At 60.4% G+C, this 17,214-nt stretch overlaps 2 protein-coding genes across 2 annotated transcripts in view; both read right to left on the bottom strand.

The window, feature by feature from the left end:
- Nucleotides 1-3,758, bottom strand: part of ARHGEF17 (Rho guanine nucleotide exchange factor 17) — a 39,063-nt gene extending 35,305 nt beyond the window's left edge. Inside the window, exon 1 of the mRNA XM_075725064.1 lies at nucleotides 798-3,758. Coding sequence (XP_075581179.1) covers nucleotides 798-3,758 — 2,961 coding nt within the window. The remainder of the gene's footprint in view (nucleotides 1-797) is intronic.
- Nucleotides 3,759-8,096: 4,338 nt separating this feature from the next.
- On the bottom strand, nucleotides 8,097-9,089 carry P2RY6 (pyrimidinergic receptor P2Y6). The gene has a single exon (XM_009490356.2). The coding sequence runs from the start codon at nucleotides 9,087-9,089 to the stop codon at nucleotides 8,097-8,099; it is 993 nt and encodes a 330-aa protein (XP_009488631.1).
- Nucleotides 9,090-17,214: the final 8,125 nt, after the last annotated feature.

The following is a 17,214-nucleotide window of genomic DNA, read 5'->3' as shown; positions in this document are numbered from 1 at the left end:
GCTTCCAAGCGCTTCCCGGCACAAACACCCGGAGCGATGGGAACCCAAGTCCATCTTCAAACAGCAGCCGAGGGACCAGCAAGGCCAAAAACCCACCCCAGGAAAGACCCCAAAGCACGCGGCCGCGCTTCGGGGCGGGCAAACCGCCTTTGCATCCCCCAAGCAGCATTAATTCTTCCGCAGACAGGATAAAACTTTGCCCATTGATAAAATATTCAGTGCATGCACAAGAATATTTTTCCCCCTTTTTCCCACGCTGCCAGCAAGGCAAAGCCCATGGTCCCAGGTGGAGGGACGGCGAATTTTTGGGGGGGAAAATGCCAATTTGCTTGATAAGGGGTATGACATAGGGAATCCCAAGGAAAAGGACCATTTAAGCCCCCCCAGCCAAGGAAAAGGCAATTTTTGGTTCAGCATCTTGGGGCCGGCCAAGAGCACACCCGTTTACTGGGAGTTTATACAGCATCACCGGGAGATGCTATATATAAATATAGCATGTAATATATCTATTTATAAAACTACCTTCCACCAAAATTTGGTGCTATTTAACCTGAAAACTGCTTCTTCCCACCCAAAAATCGCCTTTTTATTGAGGGGGTCACTCCCACAAACAAGAGCTCATCCCCTTGGCACAGCCAGAAAGGGCTGGGAAGGCTCTTGGCCATCGGGCAGCGCACCCGTGGACGGGAATTTGTCCCCACCAAAGGACACAGGAGGGACCCCCAAAGCCACCAACGCTTTGGAGGGGTCACGTACCCCGTGAAACGAAGGTGTTTTTAGGATGGATGGGCACTTACCACCTGCGGCTTGGTCCTGGGGCCATGTTCGTCAGGCGGCCGCGGGCACCGGGGCAGCCGGGGCGGTGGGGCAGCAGGCGGAGAGCGGGGTCCATCCCCGGGACCGGGGGACACGTCACCTGAGTTGAGGGACAGCATGTACCGCTTGGTGACATCCTCCAGCGAGGGAGGTTGGAGGGTTGGGAAGGATTTGCCAGGTGAGCGGCCGGCAGCCGGTGTGGGGAGGTGGCTGTGGTGGCTGGAGGGGACAAGCGGCTCGGGGACGGTGATGGGGACGAAGGTGGCGGGCTCGCTGGTGTGACGGACGTGCTTGGTGGCCACGCGGCTCTTGGCGAGGACGGCGGGCACCGGCGGCGGTTGGTTTTCCTGGTGAGCCGCGCGGTTGGAGCGCTTCTTGGAGCTGCGCCGAGCGATGCGAGGGGACAACACATCAGCCAACTTGGGGTCAAAGCCATAGCCACGGCTGGTGGCCGGTGCTGCTGGTTGTGCCGAGAGGATGGGCTCGCTGCTGGATGGTGGGATGCTGGGCTCCAGCTCACTGATGGCCTCACCGGGACCTTCGAAGGCACCGGCCGACAGCTCACCGCGGCGGCTGGGGTCGCTCAACGACTTCTTCTTGATGGTCTTGCCATTGCCCTTCTCGTCGATGAGCTTAGCCATGGCACCGGGCTGGCTGACAATGGTTCGGATGAGGCTGCTGTAGTCCCGCGGCCCATCACTGCCAAGTGACAGGTCGCTGCCTGCGCTGCCTGCGCTGCCTGCGATGGCGGCGGGTTGGGGGATGCCTGACTTGGTGCTCAGCGAGCCCAGGAAGTTGCTGTCGACGGAGAAATTCTTTGCATCCTCTGCCACCGAGCATCTCCGGTGGGGCATGGGGTCGCTCAGGGAGCGGTAGGGCTCGGTGCCACACTCGCTGCCACCCTCCATGCCGTTGGCACCCGCCGAGGGGAACTTACGTCGGCGCCGCAAGCTGCCAGGGGTGCTCGGTGTCTCGGATTTGCCAGCTGGAAGGTCTTCAACCGCCACTGCCGGGTGAGGGGGCAGTGGCATTTCGGTGTCACCGGCTGCTGGCCCGGCATTGGGCAGCGTCCAGGCGTCCACGGCTTCATGCAGGTCTTGGAAGGGCATCCCCACGGGCTCCGGCTCTGTGACGATGCCCTCGTCCGTCACGCTCGACTCGTGACCCGACAGCTCCTCCATGGATTTCCTGCGAGCAAGGTTCTCCTCCGACTCCACTTCCTTCAAACACCGCGTGCTCTCCACCCGTCCCCGAAGGGTTGCGTCCGTCGTCCCTGTCGCTGCCACCACCTCGGTGCCCTCCACACCTCCGCTGTCCTTCTGCTCGGCCATGAAGCCGTAGTCCTGCTGGGAACCCATCCTGCTGATCTTCTCAAAGACCTGCCTCGCCTCCTGGATGTACTGGTCCTGGATGACCATGGGGAGAGCATCCTCGTCCCCCCGCTGTCCCCCATCCGAAGCCACCCGGTCCTGGCTGTTAGCGGTGGCCAGGAGGAGCTCGGAGGAGCTCTGCTTCATGGTGCTCTGTAGGAAAAGCCGCCGTGTCCCCGATTTTTCGGAGCAGGTGAAGGACTTGGCACGACGCAAAGTGGCCGTCAGGTCCTTGAGCGTTGGCCGCTCGCCCGGCGCCCAGAGGTTGGGGGGCTGAGCGGCACCGCGGCTGCCCAGGGAGGGGTTGGCAATGCCGGAGCAGCCGTCAGAGCCCGCGTCAACACCAATCCTCACCCCTTTCTTCTTCACCTTCAGCTCCGAGAGGTCTGATTTGAGGAAGCTGAGGAGCGTCAGGGTCTCAGTGGCGATGTCAGGGTTGGACAAGGACTTGCGGTGCTTGGCCTGCTCCCCTTCCAGCCCCGGCTGGTGCAGGCTCTCGCTCCCAAAGTCCGGTTTCGCCTTGGCCGTGCCCTGCGGCAGCTTGGGACGGACGCGGACCGCCGGCTGTCCCCATGCCAGGCCGTCGCTCGTCCCGAAACTGGGTGATCGATAGACGCCGTAACCCGCCTGCAGAGTCCGTCCTTGGTTGGGCCAACAGATCCCAAACTGTTCCTCTTCCTTCAGCGTCTCCGTGCTGGAATACCGACTGCTGCTCCGCGACCCACCGGGGCTGCCGAAAGGCAGGATGTTCACCTTGGAGACGCGGGCCACCACGGGCAACGGATGACGGGCGACCACCCTCCCGCAGCCTTCGGCCTCGGCATCGCCGCCATCCGCCGGGCTCTCCCAACCACCGCTCTCCTCCTTCTTCTTCTTCCGGGCGGCGCGGTGACGGTGGGCACCGGTTTGCCCTTCGCCTTCGCTGCCCGACGAAGCGCGGGGAGACCGGGATGCCGCTGCTTCATCCTCCCCATTGGAGCGGGGCGATGGGGAGGAGGAGGGTGGTTGCGGTCGAGGCGAGTTATGCCAGGAATGCGGGCCGGGCTCCGGCGGAGCTCCGCGGGGAGAACGGAGAGCCGGGTGCGGGACGCGGCTGCGGGGCGGAGGCGGCGGGGGAGCTCCCCGACCGCTCCCGCTCCCAGCCCCGCTCCCGTTCCCCATCCCGCTCCCATTCCCGCTCCCATTCCCGGTTCCCCCCGTAGGTTGCCGGCAGCTTTCCCCGAAGAGTTTCCGCATCGCCGGGACGCTGGGCCAACGCGGCGGCTCCGCGTTTAACCCCGGGCCCGGCGGCGACGACGACGGCGGCGGTGGCGGCGGTGGAGCCGGGGAGGGTGGCTGAGCCCCGGCATGAACCGGGCCCGGCGGCTCCGGCTCGGTAAAACGAAGCGAAAGCTGCCGTACCGAAGGGGCCAGGCTGCCAAAAGCCCGGCCCGGTTGTTGCTCCGCGATCGACGCTGAAACTTTCCTACCCGGGAAGAAGAAGGAGGAGGAGGAAGAGGAGGAAGGCGGGGAGGAGGCGGGCAGGAGCCACCGACCCGCCGCTACCCCCCGGCCGCTGCCCCCCTCCGCCATTGTCTGCCCCCCCCCGCCGCCGCCGCCGCCTCCGCCCGCCCCCCGGCCCCGCCGCCGCCGCGCCCCGGCCCCGGCCCCGCCGCAGGCACCGCCCGGCCCCGCTCCTCCTCCGGGCTGCCAGCGGGCTTCATCCCTCCCGCTTTGTTTTCTCTCTCCCTTTTTTTTTTTTTTTTTTTTTTGGGCTTTTCCTCCTCCCTCACCCCCCTGCTTTTTTATTTGTTGCATTCAAATAAACTTTCCTCCCCGGAGGCGTGGTTTCCTCCCGCAGAGGGGGATGGTTGGAGATTTTGCCCTTTTTTTAATTTGTCTTCTTTTTTATTTTTTGGGTTTTTTTTTTTGGGGGGGTGGGGGGAGAGGAAGGAAGCTGCAGAGCTGCCCTCCCACTCGCTGGCCAAGCAGGAGCACCCCGCATCCCCCCCGCACCCTTCATCACCCGCAACCTTCATCCCCCCCCCCCCGTAACCTTCATTCCCCCTCCATAACCTTCATCACCCTGCAAGCTTCATCCCCCCATCACCTTCATCCCCCCATCACCTTCATCCCCCCCCGCATCCTTCATCCCCCCCGTAACCTTCATCCCCCCGCACCCTTCATCACCCGCAACCTTCATCCCCCCCGTAACCTTCATCCCCCCGCACCCTTCATCACCCGCAACCTTCATCCCCCCTGTAACCTTCATCACCCCGCAGTCTTCATCCCCTCCATAACCTTCATCACCCCGCAGCCTTCATCCCCTCCATAACCTTCATCATCCTGCAAGCTTCATCCCCCAATCACCTTCATCCCCCCATCACCTTCATCCCCCCTTGGCATCCTTCATCACCCTGCAACCTTCAACCCCCCCCAGCACCCTTCATCCCCTCCATATCCTTCATCCCCTCTGCATCCTTCACTCCCCCCACATCCTTCATTCCCCCCCAGCACTCTTCATCCCCTTGTATCCTTCATCCCCCCCGTATCCTTCACCCCCCCCCCGCATCCTTCATCCCCCCCCAGCACCCTTCATCCCCCCGCATCCTTCATCCCCCCTCTGCATCCTTCACCCCCCCCCAGCACCCTTCATCTCCTCCATCCTTCACCCCCCCACCCCCTCACCCCCTCCCCTGCATCCTTCATCACCCCCTGCATTCTTCACCCCCTCCCGCATCCTTCATCCCCTTCCCTCCATCTCCTCCCAGCATTTTTTTTTTTCCAGGGGAAAACAGGCTAAGTCAGCAAAAATTTGGGTGCCAGCAAGAGATCCTTCCCTTTGCTGCGGGTTTCTCCGGCCCCTGCTTTGCAGCTCATCTTGGGGAAGGCAGAACACCTTGTTCCCAACTTGCAAAGAGCTCCGGCGACACACGGCCCCGCCAACAGACTTTCTCATGGTTTTTTAGCATCGCTTGTCAGCGCTTGCTATTTGCAGCTCATAACCCCCTTTCCCCCAAGACAACGCGTTTTATTTTCAGGGATGTGAAAAAAAGAAGGTGGCTGCAGGGTGGTTGATGGGCGAGCTGGGGCCTTTGGCAGCGTGGATGGGGCTGGAGAGGTGTCCTGGACACGTAAATGACATTGCTGTCTCTGTCCCAGGGGGACAAAAATACCTGGCGGTGATCAAAATATATCCAACCCCCCGCCGTAAATGCATTTTTCAGGACCTAAAAAGTGCCTCCGGCGAGGCTGTGAGACACACCGCCCCGGCAGGTATTCCTTCCCCGGCTCTCCCTTCCCTCCCTCCGCCCTCGTCCCCTGGTTCCCCCAGGGCTGGGTGTCTCCTGGCCGTAAGGAGGATGTCCCCGTGACGTCCTGGCAGTCACCTGGCATTCAGGATGGGATTTTGGGAAATGCTACACATTTCATCACCTCTCGGTGCTGTAGGAGCTGCTCCTCAGGCTGCTGGGGTCGAGCATCTTGCAAGCGAAGGAGATGTTTGGAAGCACCCACCCCATCTGTAAGGCGCTGTGTTGTGCCCATCGCCCTGGCTTCTAGGCCTGCTGCCACCAAGGGAACTGCTGACAGGACCCCAAGGCCAGGCAGGACATGGTCAGACCCAAAGTGCAAAAATTAGTGAACTCCACATGCCTCCTACCCTTAAAACCCCCCAAAATCATGATCCCACCATCAGGGACCTCATCAGGGTGTCCTGGGGTTGCTGGATGTCACTGCCCGAGCCCACACTGTCCCTCAGCCACCACCGGCCTTTTTGGGACCTGCTTATTTTTTTCCCCTCAAAGCTGTATTGCGGTTCACATCTGGCCGGCCACCTCGTCCCATGGGTGCTATCCAGGCACAGGGTGGTGGGACGGAGCAGGGCTCCTCCATGCCTCCCTGGAGCCGGGTGGGCACCCACAGACCCGGCTGAATTTCTCCAAATCTGAATATTTTGCGCCCTCTCCTGGGTCCGGATGGCGTGGCCTGCCATCTCCCACCCTGTCACCCTTCCTTTTATCTGGGAAGAGTTGGGGACACCAGGCTGGGATTGTCCCACCGGCCACCACTCTTGCTGCTGCCGGCATTTAGCAGGACCCCAAAAAAATACATTGGAGGAGATTTCGGCATGGATGAGCTCCAGCTAAGGGAAACCCCTGGGGCTGGTTCTGCCTCCTCCATCACTTTCTGTGCTCCAACCCAAAGCTGTTGGTACCATGCATGGTCCCCCCCACCAGGACATGGCCACCACTCCTGCAAAACCAGGCGGCTTGAGCTAATGCCATCACAGGATCCCTCTCCATTCCAGCCCACCACGACGCTGAGATCTTTGACCATCATCCAAGAGCTGACGACCACCCAGGGCACCCTCCTCATCCTCACGACAGCAAGGAGCCATGTTGGACCACCAGCCCTGGATGCTGGCGAGGTCCTTGGGTGGCCGGGTACCCGCGGAAGATGCCGTGCGCTTGCAGGGAGCAAGTGGGGATGAAATCGCACGCTTGGCCAGGTGCAGGAGGAATGCTCATTTCTGGAAATTTGAAGCAAATTGCTTAAATCAACTTAGATGTGATTATTATGCACAGACAACCTGAGAGAAATGCAGCGAAACAGTTATCCCTATATATATATATAAAAGTATGTATACTATATATACATATTTACGCAGTATAGATACATAAAGTGTATTCAGGGCAGAGAATCTGCCTTGTAGCCTGTGCTGGGCTGCAAACCTTCCCCTCCTTGGATGTATTCTACGTACGTTGTTACATAGTGGGTGTATATATGTGTACGTAACCATCTGAAAAAGGCAGGAGATGTTTATTCTATACATCCTACATGTTAAAGGAGACTCACAGATCCGTTAGTGGTAGATCCACCCTGCGCCATGTAAGCAAATCCCTCCTTGCCAGGAGGAAGCAGCATCCCGCTGGAGGCTGCGGGGAGCAAAGCTCAAGCCCCAGCGTGGGGGTGGTGGCAAGGCCAAGCCAACGGTGGGACGTGCGGTGACATCCTGAGGACACCGAGTAGCTCGGTGGCATGGGTTTCCTGACTCCTGGCATTGTGTCCAGGCACGCCAGCTCTGATTTTGGTGGATCCTCATTAGGAGGTGACAGCAGGACTCCGAGGATGCCAAGATGGGCCAGATTTGGGGTGCTGGGCTAAGCAGGGATCTGGACACAGATGATGCTGAAGGTCCCCAGGCAGGTGACAACACTGCTGGCTTGTGTCTAACCCGGCCCATGGTCATCACTTGGGTGGAAAATCCAGCATGGGTGCCCCAGTTGCCCTTATGTCCCCCTTCCCAGCTCCCAGTCTGGCCAGGGATGCTCTTCCACCATTTTGCAGCACTGGTGGTACCAGTGGGCCCAAGTCTCTTACCGATCTGGCCCCATTCTAGGGACTAGGGGATAGGATTCCCCAGTATTACCCCCAAAAATGTCCATGACACTGATCTTGAGCTGGAGAAATACACAGCCCCCTGCTCCCCGGATAGGTACGAGCTGAGCCAAACCCTCCCCATCCTTTCTGTGGCCCCATCAGGGAAGCTTTAAATGAGAAGGGGGAGAAATCACCCCCCAGCTGCTCTCCCTGAGCCAGGGACTGTGTCCTCCGTGGTCCCACTCTGTTCTCCGTGGTCCCACCGGTGGTTTTTATTGCATCGGTGGCTTGGCCACTGAGGGAACATGGCACTAAGCTGCTCAACCCAAGCAGCTGAGCCAGAGAGAGGACACCAGGTCTGTGCCGTGATGGGATTAATACTGTGCCGCTGCAGGCTGGAGATGGAATGAAAGTGCTGAAAGCTCGGGAGATGCCATCCTCCTGTCCTCCAGCATGTCCCCAGCTGAAGCCATCTCCATTCTGTGGAGCTTAAAGCCAAAATTGCTCCATGCCCGGTCCCGGTGATACCGAGGTGGCCCTCATCCTCACCTAGGAGCCGTAGGTAATGCAATGGTCATGCCGCCACTTGGAGCTCATCTTGTCGAGGAGGTAACGGGTGCTCTCACGAAACTTGCGTTTGGTGAAGTAGAAGAGGATGGGGTCGAGGACACTGTTCATGCTGGCAAAGGGACGCGTGCACTTGTAGGCAATAGCAAACGCCTGCAGAACCGGGCAGGGCAGATTGGGTGAGGAACGGACGATCAGGTAGATGGTCTTGGTGAGGTGGAAGGGGAAGAAGCTGATGGAGAAGACGATGACCACAATGATGATCATACGCACGGCTTTGTCCTTCCTCTTGTGCACTGCCAAGCCGATCAGCTCGTCCTTCTGGCACAGGATCCTGGCCATGCTGCAGTAGCAGGCAAGGATGGCCACGAAGGGCAGCAGGAAGCCGGTGATGGTGAGGGTGATGCCATAGGGGAAGTAGGCAGCGGAGTGATCCGGTGGGCTCAGGTCGTAGCAGACAGTGCGGTTCCTTTGGGTGCCAGTGGAAGCGAAGATGAAGGTGGGCAGGCACTGGGCAATGACGATGAACCACACTGCAGCACACACCAGCCATGTCAGCTTCTTCCCCTTCTTCTTGTGCCATGAGGCCAAGGGGTGGCAGATGCCCAGGTACCGCTGGATGCTGATGCAGGTGAGGAAGAAGATGCTGCCGTGTAGGTTGGTGTAGAACTGGAAGCGGATGAATTTGCAGGTGAAGTCCCCAAAAGGCCAATAGTCCTTCTGGGTGTAGTTGTAGATTAGAAGCGGGAGGGAGCAGACGTAGAGCAGGTCGGCCGTGGCCAGGTTCAGCATGTAGATCATGGTGCGGCTGAGCGCCTTACGGGCCACCCAGATCTGCCCAATGACCACAGCGTTCAAGGGCAACCCCATCATGAACACCACCGAGTAGACCAGAGGCAGCAGGACCTGCTTGAACTCCTCGTGGAAGGTGCACGCGTTCCTCCCAGTCTCCATGGGGGCTGTCAAGTTGGCCATGGTGGTGGTTCCCCCGGTCAATGTCCTCTCTGCTCGTGTGGCCCCTCAGCAGTGCCTGTGAATGACAAACGGGACAGTTGGTGACTTGGCCACGAGGTGTCACATCCACCCTAGCAAGATGAACCTGGATGAGTGTGTGTGACCCCATAGCCTCATCTTGTGTCAGGGCAACCCCCTGTATCCATACAGGCTGGGGGATGAAGGGATGGAGAGCAGCCCTGCGGAGAAGGACTTGGGGGTGCTGGGGGATGAAAAGCTGGACATGAGCCGGCAATGTGCGCTCACAGCCCAGAAAGCCAACCCCATCCTGGGCTGCATCCCCAGCAGCGTGGCCAGCAGGTCGAGGGAGGGGATTCTGCCCCTCTGCTCCGCTCTGGGCAGACCCCACCTGCAGCCCTGCGTCCAGCTCTGGGGCCATCAGCACAAGGAGGACACGGAGCTGTTGGAGCGGGTCCAGAGGAGGCCACCAAAATGATCCGAGGGCTGGAGCCCCTCTGCTCCGAGGCCAGGCTGGGGGAGTTGGGGTTGTTCAGCCTGGAGAGGAGAAGGCTGCGGGGAGACCTTGGTGCGGCCTTGCAGTGCTGAAAGGGGGCCTACAGGAAGGATGGGGAGAATCTTTTTAACGAGGCCTGTTGTGACAGGACAAGGAGTAATGGTTTTAAACTAAAGAAGAATAGATTCAGACTGGATAAAAGGAAGAAATTTTTTACAGTGAGGGTGGTGAGGCACTGGCACAGGTTGCCCAGAGAGGCAGTGGAGGCCCCATCCCTGGCAACATCCCAGGCCAGGTTGGACGGGGCTCTGAGCACCCTGCTCTGGTTGAGGATGTCCCTGCCCATGGGAGGGGGGTTGGACTGGATGGCCTTTAAGGGTCCCTTCCAACTCAAAGCATTCTGTGATCCTATGATTCTAAACCATGGTGATGGATTTAGGGGTCCATCAAGGAGGTGAAGGTGGAGAGAGCGGGACCACGTGGGGTGGTAGCACATGGGGCACCATGGTGGCCGCGATCTCAGCTCCTCTTCCCCCGACGCTTACGCCCCGCAGCAAGGTTTGCACAAGGCCAAACCACCCTCATCCCAGTGCCAGAGAGGAAATTGCGGCAGGGCATGCTGTTAGCCGCCGGCACGGCTTCCCGCTCCTCTGCAGGGGGTGCCAAAGCCCTACAGCCAGTCACCCCAGCGGGCTGTGTCCCCTGAGTTTCGGGAGATGCCACCTGCACCGAGCCCAGCGAGATGTTTGGTGGTTACTTTCATCCGTAGAGTGTGCCTGGTGACGCTCTGGTCCCAGAGGTTTTTGGTTTTGTGGGCTGAGAGAGCCCGTCCACGTGGCCTCTGGGCTTCTCTGAGCTGGAAAAGAGGCCACCTGCTTTTCTCAGAGGCTGAGGCTAGTGTGAAAAATGTGATCCTACAGCACAAAAAGACCCCTGACCCCAGCCACGTCACTTGACCGAATCCCTCGCCACACCACCCATGGGTGCTACGCGCTCCTGGGTTGCAGCAGCTCAGAGGCGTGAGCGGAGCCGCTTCTCCTTCCTCCTCGTCCTTCCTCCATCGCCTGCAGACCTGTCTGCAACCCGGCCGGCAGCGCGGGGCCGGCACCCACTTTCCCTTGTGTGCCCCGGCAGCAGCCCTGATGCCTGGCAGGGACAAGCTTGCGTGGAAATGGGGCGGTCGGTGTCCCCGTACAGGCTGGGAAGGGAAACTGAGGCAGGGAGGGGGGTGGCCAAGCTCCGGCCAGGTGCATGGGACCAGAGGGGGACACATGAGTCCAGGGGCCACCCCATTAGCTCGTACCAGCCTGGTGGCCCCATTTTGGGTCTCTGGGGGTTTACCAGCCGCAGAGCACAGCCTGGCCATGGGGTCAGGCTTGGTGATAGTGTTGGGGATACACGCAAGGCTCCCCCATTTTTGGGGGTGTTCCAGGCTTGCAGATCAGTTCACCCCCTGCCCTCTCTGCTGTTGCATAACCTGGCACCCAGCTGAGCCCCCCTGCACCCCCCCCCTCACCCCACTGTGCCCCATTGCACCCACTGTCACCCAGCTCCAGGCAGTCCCAGCACCTACCTCTGCCACCTCCAAGCTAAGAAGTGCCCCAGGGCTGCAAACTGCCCTATCCCCTGGGACCCCCCCAAACCTCCCCCGGGACCCCAGGCTGGAGCAGCACCCATCCCAGCCCTCACCCTGGGCGCTCACAGGAGCCTCTACCATGCCACGTGCGCTCGCAGGAACACCACTGCGACACTGGGGATGAGGTGGCCGGTGAGAGGGGTGGGGGGGTCCTGGGGGACCTGGGTGCCTGTCTTACCTGCTGGGGTGCCACAGGGTGCCAGGGGGTGGCAAGGGGTGCCACAGGGTGCTGCGACCCGCTGCTCTGCCTGGTGCCTGGGGACATCTGCAGCCCCAGGGTGCTGCACTCACCCCACTGAGCAGCTCTTCCCCTTTCCACCCAACGGCAGCACCCCAGGGCCCAATGCGGAATAGAAACCTGAGTGGCAGGCTGGGCACTGCGCTGCGTGGCACGGCACTGCATGGCATGGCACGGCATGGCATGGCAGGGCGGGCACTGCATGGCACGGCATGGCACTATATGCCACTGCATGGCATGGCACGGCACCACGGGCACCGCATGGCACGGCACGGCATGGTGGACACTGCACTGCACTGCATGGCACAGCACTGCATGGAACTGCATGGCACTGCACAGCAGAGCAGGCACTGCATGGCATTGCACGGCACTGCACAGCAGAGCAGGCACTGCATGGCATGGCATGGCACTACATGGAACTGCATGGCATGGCACGGCACCATGGGCACTGCATGGCATGGCACAGCAGGGTGGGCACTGCACTGCATGGCATGGCACAGCACTGCATGGCACTGCATGGCAGAGCAGGTGCTGCATGGCATGGCATGGCACGGCACGGTGGGCACTGCATGGCATTGCATGGCACTACATGGAACTGCATGGCATGGCACGGCACCGTGGGCACTGCATGGCATGGCACGGCAGGGTGGGCACTCACTGCATGGCACGGCACTGCACAGCAGAGCAGGCACTGCATGGCATGGCACGGCATGGCGGGTACAGCATGGCACTGCACGGGACGGCGGGTACGGCATAGCACGGCACGGCACTACATGGCACTGCACGGCATGGCATGGCACCATGGGCACCGCATGGCATGGAACAGCAGGGTGGGCACTGCACTGCATGGCACGGCACGGCACGGCAGAGCGGGCACTGCATGGCACTGCATGGCTCTGCATGGCATGGCACGGCACGGCACTACATGGCATGGCACGGCACAGCCAGCACCAGCACCTCCATTATGGCTCTGCACTGCGCACGTACATCCCCATGCCCTACACAAATACCTGGGCCCCCCCATACATGTGTCTGCACCTCCCTATGCACACACACGGGCACACGTGTGCATGCCCCTGTGTACACGCCCTACATGCATGCACAGACACGCAACCCCCCCATGCACCCCTACTGCACCCCCAAAAGAGCTGTACCTGGACATCAAGGGACAGCCAGAGCTGCCAAATGCCACCAGGGCAGGGGACACGGCCGAGACCTGGCACAGGGATGCCAGGATACGACTGGCTGAGGCCACCAGCCGTGTCACCAGGCTCATGATTTTTTGGGTCTTTTCCCCCATTTTGGGGTCTTTTCCCCTATTTTGGGAGTCTTTTCCCCCGTTTTCGGCACCTTCCAAGGTTGGGCATCTGGGGCAGATGCTGGGGACAGGGAGGGCACCGTGGGGATGGTGGCACTGACGTTGCTCCTGTTGCCCCGTCCCCTCTCACCGCAGCCACGCAAGGGAAACTGAGGCACAGGCACTGGGTTTGAAGTGGACTGTTGTGGCTCACGCCCCATTTTTGCAGCGTTCCTCCCCAAAACACCCCTCGGAGGGGTGTTCGCAGGAAGGGTGCTAAGGGACGTGCCCAAGGCTACGCAGGCCATTGGTGGTGGAGGGCGTCCGCAGAGCTGCGCCAAAAATACAACGGGCAGCCAAAAACCGAGGGACCCTCCTCCCCAAAAAGGCAAATGAGCAAAAAAACCTCTTTGCAAGAGGGAAACAGGGCCCTGAACCCCAGTGCTGCCAGGCTAGGAGGGATAGGAAAGCTGGAGGAGAGGAGGAAAAATCCCTCCCGATCCCAGGAAAAACCCAGCTGCAGGATGTGCGGAGCAAAACCTCTCTATTAGACACTGGAGAATCCCTACCCCAACTGCACCCACTGCCTGCAAGCGCCCGCAACCCCACAATCGCAGCGTGCCGCCGCCCATAAATCACCGCTATTTCCAGTTAATAAAACCACACCAAAGCCCCCGGCCTCATCCTGCGCCCATGGCACACCCCTCAGTCATGAACTGGCCTGGGGGATGATCCAAAAAAAAAAAAAACAAACCCTTTTTTCACCCCCCAAAAAAACCATCACAGGAATCCCTGCTAGCCCTTTGGGGTGACGGGGTGGGTGCTCCTCCACGGTCAGCCTCCCCTAAAAGCAGACATCCGTGGGATTATGGAGATCCGGTCCCGGTGCCCTGACACCACGGTGATGGGCACCAGGTGAAATCCAGTGCGAAATGAGACTCGCAGGAGGAAAAAAAAGGGGTGCCCGTGGTGTTGGGGTGCTCCGTAGGATGGGGTCACCCTTATCCAGAGCATTTAAGGTGCTTGAGAAGGAGGAACGGGCTTAAGAAAGAGAAGTGGGGCTGCTCTGCAAGATGGGGAAGGGGTTAAAAATAATCGCCGGCTCCGCTCACCAGCGGCCGCAAGCTTCCCCCAGCATGTGCCGGCGCGGCTGTGCTCCCTTTGCCCCTTTGCTTTCAAACCGTCTCGTGCAAGCCCTCCTCCGGTGAAATTAGCTTTAATTAACCCCCCTGATATTAATACGAAGGGGGTTTCTGCAAGCTTGCTACAGTGGGAAGATATTTCGGCTGCTGCTGACCTCCTGGAAACCCTTTCTCCTTGGTTTGTCTTGCCCTGGGAGGAGACCACGGTGGGGACATCTTGGCAGCTTGATGACAGGGCTGGGAAGTGAAAGCTCCAGCTCAGCAGATTTCGAAGAGGATGAAGGGTGGGGGTGCTCCCGCCTTGCGTGTCGCGTGGCCGAAGCCGCAACATCCCTGTCCCCAAAAATCTCCTGCCTGGTCCCAAAACATCTTTGAGTGAAAGCCCTTGGAGGTGTCCCACCTGCCCTGGGGTGGCTGGGGACCAAGGCTTGGGTGTTTTAAGGGAAATCTCCGTTTATTGAAGCCTGAAGGTGTAACGGTCTGGCCAAATTGGGCCGGAGCGGCATTTTCGGGTGCTTAACGTGGACCCGTGGGGACAGGGCGCAGGGACGGTCCTGCCGGCGATGCCAGGTGGCTCTGCCACCAACATGCTCCGTCCTCGGGTGACTCCCTTCGCCTCCCTGTGCTTTGGTGCCTCATCTCTAAAATAAACCAACATCTCAGGGATGCTCTGAGCCACCCGGGGAAGTGTTTTCCTGCTGGAAATGGGAGATGTTGGGGACGGGGAAGGCGCAATGAGTTGGCCTGGTCTCAGCTGGCAGCGCTGAGGCTGTAGCTGGGCTTGTAGAAACCCATACATATATACATACGTGTATATACATACAAACATACAGGCACGTATACAGCCATGCGTTCACCCACATGTACGCACACACGCATAAACACATCTATACAAGCATATGCACCTCTCCATATAAATACACCTCTGTACCTATATATAAAAACATATATATGGCTCCACGCACACATGTATACACACACATTTATACACACACGTATGCACACACATTTCTGCATATGCATGTATACACACACATATGTTTCTCTACATGTATATATGGAAATACGTGTCTCCATTCACACACATTTAGAAACTTCTATACTTACATACACAAATACACGTCACCGAGCGCATGGGCTCACACACATGTATATACGCAGCTCTATCCATGCATATACAAATATATTTATGCTTCTCTACCCAGGTCTATGCACACATGCTCATAGATACAAATATATTTATACCTCTATGTAGCTATGGACAAATGCATATAGATATATATAAGAAGGCAGAGGCCAGGCTCCTGGCACCCGCAGCAGAGATGCCGGGGAAGACCAGCTCCCTCGAGCAGATCTGAGGACATTCCGCGTGCGTGGAATCACGGGCTGATCCCTACGGATGCCCTGGGAGATGCAGGCGCACTCCAGGTGCACCCCAGGTTGTGGGAGCAGAGGGACCGGGGCAAACCCACCCCGCTGAGCTTCGCGCCAGCCTGGCCGTGGGGATCCCGGTGTGATTTTAAGCCCCGTGCCGTGGTACAAGCTGCTAAACCTCCCTAAAAGCAAAGTCCAGCAACTACCGTTTGGGGTGGCTTTGGGACCACCCCAAAGCCCAATCGAAGCACCGGTGCTCTCCGCATCTGACCCAGTGCTCTCCGGATCTGATCCCGTCCTCTCCAGTTCTGCCTTATCCTGCCCAGTTCGATCTGATCTGTTCGGGTCCAATCCTGCCCGGTTCAGTCTCACTCGCTTGGGTCCGATCCTGTCCAGTCCGGCCCCGTCCTGCCCGGTGTGGTCTGTCCCACTCGGGTCCCATCCTGACCCGGTTTGGTCTGACACACTGGGGCCCGATCCTGCCTGGTCTGGCTGTGTCCTGCCCAGTTCGATCTGACCCACTGGGGTCCCATCCTGCCCAGTTCCCTCTGATGCGCTCGGGTCCCATCCTGCCTGGTTTGGTCTGACCCTCTTGGGTCCCATCCTGACCCGGTTTGGTCTGACACGCTGGGGCCCGATCCTGCCCAGTCTGGCCCCATCCTACCCAGTCTGGTCCAACCCTTTTGGGTCTGATCCTGCCCGGTGCAGTCCGTCCCACTCAGGTCCCATCCTGCCCGGTTCCCCCTGACCTTCTTAGGTCCCATCCCGCCCGGTCCAGCCCCCATCCTGCCCGGTTCCCCCTGACCTTCTTAGGTCCCATCCCGCCCGGTCCAGCCCCCATCCTGCCCAGTTCCCCCGACCCACTCGGGTCCCATCCTGCCCGGTCCAGCCCCCATCCTGCCCAGTTCCCCCGACCAACTCGGGTCCCATCCTGCCCGGTCCAGCCCCCATCCTGCCCCGTTCCCCCTACCCACTCGGGTCCCATCCTGCCCGGTCCAGCCCCCATCCTGCCCCGTTCCCCCGACCCACTCGGGTCCCATCCTGCCCGGTCCAGCCCCCATCCTGCCCCGTTCCCCCTACCCACTCGGGTCCCATCCTGCCCGGTCCAGCCCCCATCCTGCCCCGTTCCCCCGACCCACTCGGGTCCCATCCTGCTCGGTCCAGCCCCCATCCTGCCCCGTTCCCCCGACCCACTCGGGTCCCATCCTGCCCGGTCCAGCCCCCATCCTGCCCCGTTCCCCCTGACCCTCTTGGGTCCCATCCTGCTCGGTCCAGCCCCCATCCCGCCCGGTCCCCCCTGACCCTCTCGGGTCCCATCCTGCCCGGTCCAGCCCCCATCCTGCCCCGTTCCCCCTGACCCTCTTGGGTCCCATGCTGCTCGGTCCAGCCCCCATCCTGCCCGGTCCCCCCTGACCCTCTCGGGTCCCATCCTGCCCGGTCCCCCCTGACCCTCTCGGGTCCCATCCTGCCCGGTTCGGCTGCTCCCGGCCCCCCGCTCCGCGGCACTTACCGGCAGCCGGGATGCGCCGGGGCTGCAGCGGCTCTCGGAGCCCGGGGCCGCCCCGCTGCCGCCCGCCGCCGGCCCCGCTCCGCCCCGCTCCGCCCCGCTCCGCCCCGCTCCGGCCCCGGCACCTGCGGACGGCCCCGGGGGGGCTGGAGCGGGGTGCCAGCCAGATTGGGGAGCAAACAGCTGGATTGGGGAGAGAAACAGCTGGATTGGGGGGCCGACAGCTGCCGTGCAAAACATCTGGCTTAGCCTTAGGGTCAGGGGCAAACATCTGGCTTGAATGGGGTGGTAGGGGGGCTTCCAACAATCCCAAAAGTGGGATTTACAGGGTGGGATGCTCATGTACCGGCCAACAGCTGGATTATCCTGGCTGGAAGGTGCCGGAGCCCTCGGTGAGCGGCGGGGGGTTGGGGACAGGGTCTCCCTGCGGCACCGGGT

This window comes from Pelecanus crispus, chromosome 1 (assembly GCF_030463565.1).
Source record: "Pelecanus crispus isolate bPelCri1 chromosome 1, bPelCri1.pri, whole genome shotgun sequence".
NCBI lineage: Eukaryota > Metazoa > Chordata > Aves > Pelecaniformes > Pelecanidae > Pelecanus > Pelecanus crispus.
The sequence above is the reverse complement of the archived record's forward strand: the minus strand, read 5'-3'. Positions and strand labels throughout refer to the sequence as shown.

Coding starts and splice junctions, on each gene's coding strand:
- P2RY6 (XM_009490356.2), bottom strand. CDS start 9,089: ATGGCCAACTTGACAGCCCCCATGGAGACTGGGAGGAACGCGTGCACC.